The sequence below is a fragment of the Tupaia chinensis genome, unplaced genomic scaffold (genome assembly GCF_000334495.1).
Source record: "Tupaia chinensis unplaced genomic scaffold, TupChi_1.0 Scaffold000477_2, whole genome shotgun sequence".
Taxonomy (NCBI): domain Eukaryota; kingdom Metazoa; phylum Chordata; class Mammalia; order Scandentia; family Tupaiidae; genus Tupaia; species Tupaia belangeri.
Window position 1 is genome coordinate 540,786 of NW_006159987.1, and position 10,566 is coordinate 551,351.

General features: G+C 43.4%; 1 protein-coding gene across 1 annotated transcript in view; it reads left to right on the forward strand.

Moving 5' to 3' along the window:
- Positions 1-10,566, forward strand: part of NBR1 (NBR1 autophagy cargo receptor) — a gene marked incomplete in the record, with an annotated part of 39,915 nt that overhangs the window by 26,505 nt on the left and 2,844 nt on the right. Inside the window, 7 exon segments of the mRNA XM_027774797.1 lie at positions 356-466; positions 662-826; positions 1,059-1,136; positions 2,931-3,345; positions 4,386-4,480; positions 5,413-5,470; positions 6,170-6,275. Of these exon segments, the coding sequence (XP_027630598.1) occupies positions 356-466; positions 662-826; positions 1,059-1,136; positions 2,931-3,345; positions 4,386-4,480; positions 5,413-5,470; positions 6,170-6,275 (1,028 nt within the window).

The following is a 10,566-nucleotide window of genomic DNA, read 5'->3' on the forward strand; positions in this document are numbered from 1 at the left end:
TATTATCTGTCAGCAACAACAGTACAAGTTTATGCAAGGCTTCTTCACCCGAAAGGGAACCTCTTCTCTGTTTCCCTCTAGACATTTGGGTCCCTTTGTTACTTTACACTCCTGGGTTTATATTTTGTCCATAGGCTTCCAGGCCAAATAACTACTTAATTACCTTTCTGCATTGATTGATTGGCCTGCACTCCTAGTGGTGTGGAGAAATTCTTTACAGTAGGCATTAAGCATATCTGGGTTTATTTTAGCCCTGCAAGAGGCAAGAAGTCTATGAACTGCTGCTTCTGGACACTGACTGTTGATGATATGATGCTTTTTCTTGGTTGATGGTTCTCCTGTCTTCATTCTCCAGATATGACTCCCTGCATGTCTCCTCTGCCACACGACAGTCCCTTAATAGAGAAGCCAGGCTTGGGGCAGATACAGGAAGAGAGTGAAGGGGCGGGATTTAAAGCACTTCCTGGTAAGGGGTTAAATATTTGTAAAGTATTTCCTTTCCATACTCCACCCTACTTTTATACCTTACTCCTTACTAACTTTACCTTCATATTCCATGCACAGCAGTCATTTGTTGGCATCATCTCAGCATGGATAAGGACTAGTGAAAGGTCCTCAACACTTTAAACCCCAGTGTAGACAAGATTCATTTATCTTTCAGATTCCACAGTGTCAGTAAAGAGAAAGGCTGAGAACATTGCTTCGGTGGAAGAAGCAGAAGAAGACCTGAGTGGGACCCAGTTTGTGTGTGAAACTGTAATCCGATCCCTTACCTTGGATGCTGCCCCAGACCACAACCCTCCTTGCAGACAGAAGTCTCTTCAGAGTGAGTATCCCTGTGTTTCCCCTTACTGGGGGGTGGGGGAGAACCTCTCAATTGTGATTGCCAGGCCCGAATAGTTAGAAATGCTCTTCTTCACTGAGAGAGGAAGGAAAGTGATCTTTGTTAGACATCCAGATCATGTTTGTTTCTGTGGACTCTATTTGTACTACTTGACCATCCCAACTAGAGCATCAGGAGCAAAGAAGCTGTATAACTCGTTTCTGCATTTTCTCAGGGTCGGAATTACAGCTGCATTCCACAGAGGAACAGCAGCCTATTGTGCTGCCTGGACTTTGCAGTGAGGAATCTTCCTGTAAGTTGAACAAGCTCCTCAGCGGAGACCCCCATTGGCAGCTGAGTTATCTGGTTTCTCTAAGAGCAGTAGTCTGAGAAATGGAGTAGAAACAGGAGTACCAAACTAAGTTTAGTTAGTTAGCCAAAGTTAAGTTCTGCTATAGTAAATAGTTTTATAACAGAAACTCATAGATAACAGACAGAATCAATGTCATACGATCCAAAAATTCAAGTTCTATTGCAGAAAAATAATATGGAAAAATCTCTGTATTTATAATATTGAAATCTGACCTGTACTTTTAAATATGATTTGTCTCACTTTTGTTTAAAATATACATGCAGAGGGACCAGCAGTTAGCATAATGGCTATGTCTCTCAACTCCCATGTAGTCAACTGCAGTTCAAGTCCCACACTCGGTGGCTTAAACACACGCCGGGCGCGTGTGCGTGCGTGCCCAAGATCCTGAGAAGAGAATGGAGGAGAAGGGATTGCGGCGTGGCCACCCCCCCTGGGGGATGATTTCTCACTTTCTGTCTCTCTGTCTCTGTCTGTCTGTCTGGTGAGCACATACGCCCTATGGCAAAAACCTCTAAAAAAAAACAATACATGTAGAATTACATGTATTTTTTCACATGTATGTACAAATGCATAACAAAGAAGTTTGAAAGAACTTACACCAGAATGTTCACAGTTGTCATTCTGGTAGAATTTATGAGTACCTATTTTCCTTTTAAACTATATTTTATTTATTTATTTATGTTTAAGCTTTGTTTGTTTATTTATTTATTTTAATTTGACCAGAGAGAGGGACAGAAGGAGAGAGAGTGAAAGTGAGAAAGCAAGTGGTCAGATCCATGGTCAGCCATGTGGGAGTCCAGCACCCCTTTACCACCATACCACACGCCAACCTCATGAATACCTTTTTTTAACTTCCTTTTTTTTTGGGGGGGGGGGATTGCTATAGGGCACGTGCACTCACCAGAAAGACAGAGACAAAGAGACAGAAAGTGAGAAATCACCCCCCGAGGGGATGGCCACGCCACAGTCCCTTCTCCTCCATTCTTCTCTTGGGATCTTGGGCATGCTTGCACACATGGCTGACATGAGTTTAAGCCACCAGGTCCAGGACTTGAACCACGGTCGACTACAAGGGAGTCCAGCAACATAGCCATTATGTCAACTGGCGGTCCCAACTTTTTTTTTTTTTTGGAGAGGTTTTTGCTATAGGGCACGTGCTCTTGCCAGAAAGACAGAGACAGACAGAGAGACAGAAAGCAAGAAATCACCCCCTAGGAGGGATGGCCATGCTGCAATCCCTTCTCTTCCATTTTCCTCTTGGGTTCTTGGGCACGCACACACATGTACCCAGCGTGAGTTTAAGCCACCGAGTCCAGGACTCATACCACGGTCAACTACATGGGAGTCCAGCGACATTGCCATTACACCAACTGCTGGTCCCCATCACCTAACTTTTTTTGTAGCTCTGATATCAGTTTAATTTTAAACCCTTCTCAGTATATTAACTGTCATAGGAAAAGGAAAAGGAGTGGAATCTTCTTATTTAAGATTCATAGTGCTGTTTTCATGAGCTTTAGTTTTACATAGTCTCTGCTACAGAATTAGTTCTATTTAGTTTTACGTGATCTTCAAGATTAGATTACGGCCATAGTTCCAGAAATGCCCTTCTTTCTAATCTTTCCCACTCCTCTGGCTGTCATAATTCTAGCTCATGATTAACAAGGCTTTACTAAGTAAGGATAGCATTAGGGGCTACTTTTAGTTTCCTTAAAATTGGTTGCTTTTATCCTTTAGTGAAATTTGCCTTGCCTGAAGAGGGACCACTTGGAGATGAGAGGGAGGAAATTGTCCATATTGCTGAGGAAGAAGTTGTGGAGGAGGAGGATGAGCTCAAAGATGAAGTTCGGAGTCAATCCTCTGCTTCCTCGGAGGACTATATCATCATCCTGCCCGAGTGCTTTGATACAAGCCGCCCCCTGGGGGACTCCATGTATAGTTCTGCGCTCTCGCAGCCCGGCCTAGAGCGAGTGGCTGAAGGCGAGCCTGGGATTGAGGCTGGGCAGGAACCAGCCGAGGCGGGGGAAAGACTCCCTGGAGGAGAGAACCAGCCACAAGAACACAGCATCAATGACATCCTCATGACCTCACAAACTCTGGAAACAGTGCCCCTAATCCCTGAGGTGGTGGGGCTTCCACCACCACGGCCCAGGTACCACCCACATACCCTTCAGTTGAGCTATTCAGAGGTGAAATAAAGAGTGAGAAGAACCAACTTGGTCTCAAAATTTGGTTTTTCATCAGCATGGGGAGAGACTTTTCCATATGACGTCTGAATTTACAATAAATTAGTAAAAGTCATAGTTCCAAAGTTTTTTGTTTTTTTTTTTTCATTTTTTGGATTTAAAGAAATACTCATTTTAGTTAACTTTAATTATCTGAATGTAGTTTGTCTATGATTACTGAGAGCCAGTTTTTAAACACAAACATCCCTGAACCTATACTAATTGATCTACTGGTTTCATGGATAAAAGCAACAAAAACTCATTAACCAAAATCAAGCATAATTAGGAAGTTAAGTCCATCATGGAAAAAAATACACTGCAGAATTAAGTGGATGTTATTTTATGGGACCAACAGTTGTAATGGTTATGTCACTGGACTCCCACGTAGTGGACCACGGTTCAACTCCCAAACCTGGCGGCTTAAAATTCATGCTGGGCGCGTGTGTGTGCGTGCCCAAAATCCCAAGAGGAGAATGGAGAAGGGATTGCAGTGTGACCATCCCTCCTGAGGGGTGATTTCTCACTTTCTGTCTCTCTGTCTCTCCGGCAAGTGCACACACCCTATAGCAACAATTTCTTTAAAAAAAAAAAAAAAGAATTAATGGATATTATTTTTAATTCTCTATTGGATTTGAGTTAATGCTCTCTTATAGCATTAAAAAATGTTGGAGCCTTGACTAATTTAAACCATTCTCCCAAGAAGCTAGACATTTCCTTTTATCAATATCACTTAATGTAAGGAAGAAGTGACTAGGCTGAAGCCAGTCTTTCTAGATTGTGGCTACAGAGGAAAGCCAGGAGTAGAGTGTAGCCCTTCTGACCGGATTCCTAACTCAGACATGTGATCTGGATCAGAAATGTGAAGTCTCTGTAGAGAATTTGGCACTGCTATGCTGTGTTTACTGTTTCTCCACTGTTGCCAGAGGTGACTCTTCAACTTACTTTGAATATTGTGTCTTTCTGAAAGGAGCGCTCCTTGTGTACAGCATCATGGTTCCCCAGACGTGGATTTACCAGTTACCATACCAGAAGTGTCTTCAGTCCCTGATCAGATCAGAGGAGGTAATGACCAGCCTAAGTTTTACTTGTTTCTTTGCTCCTTTCTAATGGAAATCAGGTATAGGCAGTCTTCATGATTCTTGTCAGATTTGAGAAACTTACCTTTTCATTTTTTTCTGTGCTTCCCTCATACTTTTTTAATTGCCAGAAGGCTTGTGTGCTTGCCAGAGATGGACAGACAGATGGAGAGAGGGAAAGTACCCCCCCATACACAATGCACAATGCACATGGTCATACCTCATTCCTTCTTTCCATTTCTCCATCCTGTGGGGTTTTGGCCCCACACATACTACATACACGCATGCATACCAGGCATATCTTTCAAGCCCCCGGGGCCAGGATTCAAATTATAATTGGCTATTGTGGTTAAGGTCCCTGAACCACTAGACTGGGGCTAGGCCCCTCATACTTTTATTTCTAGTCTCTAGCTAAATATCTAGTAAGTGAGACCTCATAGAGGGAGGCACTGTGCTGTAGTGGAAAAAACACAGGTTTGGGAGCCAGAACAGTCTGGTTCCAGCTCTGGTTACATGTTTTCTGTGTGATCTTGCAGCAGTTCAGAGAATTTATAATGCATGTGAGTCTGCTTATTTACACAGTCAGGACAGTACTGCTACGAAGCTGTGATTAGACTCTCAAAGTCACTTCTCACTCTTCCCCAAAAAGCTAAACCTAAAAGTAGTTGAGAACTTACTTATCAGGGTAAGATTATAGAATCGGTTTCTCTCTGATTCAATAAAGTATTTTTGCATTGCATTTCTGGACAGTTTCTTTTATCACTTAAACCACCTGAAAAACTTCCCAAATACTTTTTAAAATAAAGAAAGGCTTCCAACACTAATCAGATTGCCACCTGCCTCAATAATAGCTTTGCTGTTAGGAAACACTAGACGCTTATGGATGCTGCATCTAACCAATAGCTCTTTTGCTTTTAGAGCCCAGAGGCTCATCAGGACTTGTAAACAACAGACAGAAGAGCTATGACCACTCAAGGTAACGACCTTGTGCAGTCTCTTCTACAGAAGCAGGTGGATATCCTACTATTGCTTCTGCTTAAAAGAGCCTCTCAGAGTGTGTGCCCATGTTCAGAGAGCAGAGAAGAGACCCCTTCCGTCACGTTCTTGTTCTCCCAAAGCTCTCCAGCACTGAACAAAGGACCATAACTGATGTTTAAGAGCATTCACAGTCCAGACAAGAAAGAGGTGCCCTCCAATTTACCTCATCTGAGTGTCAGAGGATAAGGCAGAAAGGTCAAGCCCAGAGTGCATCTTAGTCATTTTTTTCTTAGACACACCTGCCTCTGCTCCAAGTCACCTCAGAGCAGTATCCAGAAAATCATACTTCTCTTGTGAAGTGTCTTCCCTGAGATACTAATTGAACAAACAGACTGTTGATACCCTAGTGTGCCTTTGACCACAATAATTTTCAGCTAGAACTAAAAACTGGCATGCTAACCAGAGTGGTGTGTTTCCTGAGTGCCCATATCTTACACTAGCAGAACTGGGCCCTGCATCAAACCAGGATTTGTAGCTATAAAACTGATGTTGAAAACAACCATGTTTCTCTTTCTATATCTGATTTTTTTCTCCTTAAGAAAAATCTCATTTTCTTTCAAGGATTAGAACCCAGATTATCTTTAAGAGGGTAACAGCTTGTGTTTATTTGGGGAGATAATGTGGTTTTCCTCTACAGGCGCCACCAAGGAAGCAGCATTGCAGGAGGGCTAGTGAAGGGGGCTTTGTCTGTTGCTGCCTCTGCATACAAGGCCCTATTTGCTGGGCCACCAGTCACTGCACAGGTCAGTGTGTTTTATTTTTCTGAACCTCATCTCCAAGTCACCGGTGAAAATGATGGCATCTGTCTGGATTGGAGAATAACATGGCACTGTGAAAAGAGGATGGGCTTTAGAACACACAACAACGCCACTCTTTTATTTTTCAGAGGTTTTTGCTATAGGGTGCATGCGTTTGTTGGAGAGACAGAGAAAGACAGACAGTGAGAAGTCACCCCCCCAGGTGGGATGGCCATGCCACAATCCCTTCTCCATTCTCCTCTTGGGATTTTGGCCACGCACGCATACATGTCTGACATGAGGTTTTTTTTGTTTGTTTGTTTGTTTTTTTGGAGAGGTTTTTGCTATAGGGCGCGTGCTCTTGCCAGACAGACAGAGAGAGACAGAAAGCGAGAAATCACCCCCTGGGGGGATGACCATGCCGCAATCCCTTATCCTCCATTCTCCTCTCGGGATCTTGGGCACGCATGCACACGCGCCCGGCATGAGTTTTAAGCCACCGGGTCTGGGACCCGGACCGCGGTCGACTATGTGGGAGTCCAGCGACATAGCCATTACGCTAACTGCTGGTTCCCAACTTTTAATACTTTTGAGAGAGTGTTTCATGGGATTGCGACGTGACCATCCCCCCTGGGGGGTGATTTCTCGCTTTCTGTCTCTATGTCTCTCTGTCTGTCTGGCAAGCGCGAGCGCCCTATAGCAAAAATCTCTCCAAAAAAAAAAAAAAGAATTATTTTATTTTTATTTGTTGTCATTATTTTATTTTTTAATTTTTTTGAAGTTGACCAGAGAGAGACAGAAGGAAAGTGAGAAAGCAAGCTGCCAGGTCCAGGACTCAAACCACAGACAACCAAATCGGAGTCTAGCCGCCTTAACCACCATACTACCTGCCACCAGCCTGCCCCCCATGAGTCTTAAGCCATGCAGTCCAGGACTCAAACCTCAGAGGACTACGTGGAAGTCCAGTGACTTAACCATTAAGCCATCTGCTGGCCCCTAACTCCACTACTTTCTAGCTATAAGACTTTAACCAAGTTACTTGAGGGGAAAGAGAAGGACCCAGTGTTTGTTGAGGACCTCCTGTAAGCCAAGAGGAGCTATCCCAGGTAGTGGCACTACCAGATGAATAAGACATGGTCCTGTGCTATGGGTTTTCAAGCAAGGTAAACAGGCATTTATAATATGGGGTCAGATACTCTGTTGATGCTGCCAGATAGATGGAATGCTTTCTTTTAGTAGAGCTGAGGCAGGCTTCTTAGTGAGGCCTGAACTGAGTCCTAAAAGAGTAAGTGTTCCCCAGGAAAGAGAAAGGGAACTGTAGCCAGAGTAGACAGTAAAAAGTCTTAGAAATATGAGCATAGAGGGTAAATCTGGTCTGAGGAGAAGAGCAAGAAAGCAAAAGACCAACTATGTAGGCAGAATGCTGTGTTAAGGAGTTTCAGTTTTAAGGCTAATGGGAGGAGCCATAGATTTGGTTTTTTTAAATGCCAGACTATGCTTGCATGTGCCAGAGAGAATAAAGGAAGGAGGGAGTGAGCCAACCCACCAAAGGGATGGTCCTACCCACAATTCTTTTTCCTTTAGTTCCGTATCTGGTCAGGATCCTGGGCATGTGTGCCTGACATCTTTTTTAAGCCAGCTGGCCCAGGATTCATACCCTGGTCAGCCATGCAGGATCTAGCTTCCTCTCTGGAGTAAGTCTGGGGCCAGCCCTATAAGGCTTTATACCAGTGATTAATGTGATCAGCTTTGTTCTTAGTGAGATCACTCTGCTGCAGTCTGGAGGCTGGTGGAGACAGTAAAGAAACCTATATCAGGGCCAGCAGGTGGCATGTAAGTTAAGGTGGTGGATCCCACATGGCTGGCTGCATGGTTCAAGTCCCAAGCCCAGTGGCTTGTGTGCATTTGTGCCGAAAATCCTGAGAGGAGACTGGAAGAGAAGGGACTGCAGCATGGCCCCACCCCCAGAGGGAGGGTGATTTCTCACTTCCCTCTTATATGTACTCTCTTGCGTGCACAACTGCACATGCCCTGTAGCAAAAACTGAAAGAAAAAATAAACCTATATGAGTATCCATGTATAGGTGGAAAGGAGGGGTAGAAGAGATCATTAAGAGATAGAAATGACAGATCTTGGAGACTAATTAAATGACTAGCAGAAAGTCCAAGACAAATCCAAAGTTTGTGGCTTAGGCAATAAATAGTGTACCATTCATTAAGAGAGGATAAGCAGGTGAGAGAATATATTTGAGTAGGAAGAGAAGAAATTAGGTCAGTTTCAGATAGTGTTGAATTTGAAGCATATCTAGATAAAAGGTGAAAATAGGAAGTGTAATTGGATATATACACAGGGGAGAGATTTGGCCTGGCTATAGTTTTTTTTTTTTAATTATTATTTTATTTAAATCTATCTTTCATTTTTACCAAATATGGACAGAGAGAGAGAGAGAGAAAGTGAGAGAGCAAGCCACCAGGTCCAGGACACAAACCACAGTTGGCCATGTGGGAGTCCAGTGCCCTGGCCTGGCTATAGTTTTGAGAGTTACTTGCACAGAAATTATAGCAGAAACCATGAGATTATCCAGGAAGAGTGGTCGAGGCAAGAAACTGTCTTTAAGGAGCAAGAAAAGGAGGACCCTGCAAAGAAGACTGAGAACTAGGAGGAAAATGTAGAGCAAATTCTAAATTGGAACTTAGGGAAGGGAGTTTTAATGAGGGAACTTGGTAACCAGTGTTAGATGCTACACAGAGATGTGAATGAGGGGTGAGGAATTTGAAAGTGCAAGTATGCCCTACTTTCAAATAGCTAGGCTACAAAGGGAAAACGCTAAGGTGCATAGGAGACACATTTTTAAAGAAACTTAAGCCGGTAGTGAAAGAGAGGTTAGCAATAACTGAGAGGATAATGAATGGAGAAAGATGCTAAGGCAGTAGCAAAGTACACATGGAAGGATTAACCTGAAAGTAGATGGATCATCTATTTTGAAATAATAGGGAAGAAGGGAATTGTTAGTGTTCTGACTAAAACTCAGGAGGCGCCTTCCTTTATCGAGAGACGAAGGAAAGTTTATTGAGACAAAGAGCGCCCGGTGGGGTCTGAAGCCAGAGGTGCTTCAGCCCACCCTGCCAAGGATACGTGATGATATTTTTAAAGAATTATTTTTTATTTAACCTTATTATTGTTATTATTTTCCAGTTTAATCAGAGAGAGACAGAGAGAGCACAAGGGAAAGTGAGAAAGGAAGCCACCAAGTCCAGGACTTGAATCATGGTCAGCCCTGTGGGAGTCCAGCATCTTTAAGCACCATGCTACCTGCCAGCCCCAAGAGACACGGATGTATTTATATGGAAAGGGTGGAGGAGTTAAGGTCACAAGAATAGTAGGTACTTTGATTAGCTTACTTGCCACTGGGACCTTATCAGTCCATCTATGGGTGTCAGTAAGGGAGGGCTCTGGCTGGAAGATTCTGGCCAAAGGTCTCTGCCACCATCTCGTTTTCTCATGGGAAATCACCTAAAAGCTATTCAGGGGTGATCTAACAGGAACAGTTTAATTAGATATAGATCAGAAATACTGTGTTAAGGAGTTTCCTTTTTTTTTTTTTTTTAAGAATTATTTAACTTTATTTTTACTATTATTTTCCAGTTTTCATCAGAGACAGAGAGAGAGAAAGGGAAAGTGAGAAAGCAAGCCACCAGGTCCAGGACTCAAACTGTGGTCGGCCATGTGGGAGTGCAGCACCTTTAGCCACCAGGCCACCTGCCAGCCCCAAGGGGTTTCAGTTTTAAAACATGCTGAACACGTTTACATACTTTTGTCATCTTTGTACACTGTCACAAGCATGCATATGTATCTTTACTTCAGTAGTAAGAGGATTAATACTCAGCAGTTAAGTAAGTTGTGGAGTTATAGTTCAGCCTAAGCCTATCAGCCTCCAAAGTTAATAGCTCTGCTGCACAGCCTTACTATACCCAGTCTGAAATGGGGATGATAATAGAACAGACATTGTTAGGAGGAATTAGGAAGGTATTGTGTCCACCCTAGGGCTGTGCCCAAAGAGGGAACTGACTTCCATTTGTTTAGGAAGAAATAAAAGTCAAGAAGGCTAGGACCAGCAGATGACGTAATGGTTATTTATGTCACTGGATTCCCACATAGTTTGTAGTTTGAGTCCTGGACCCAGTGGCTTAAAACTCACACTGGGACACATGTTTATATATGCCCAAGATCCCGAGAACGGAAGAGAAAGGATTGCAGTGTGGCCCCCGAGGGGGGTGATTTCTCACTTTCTGAGTGC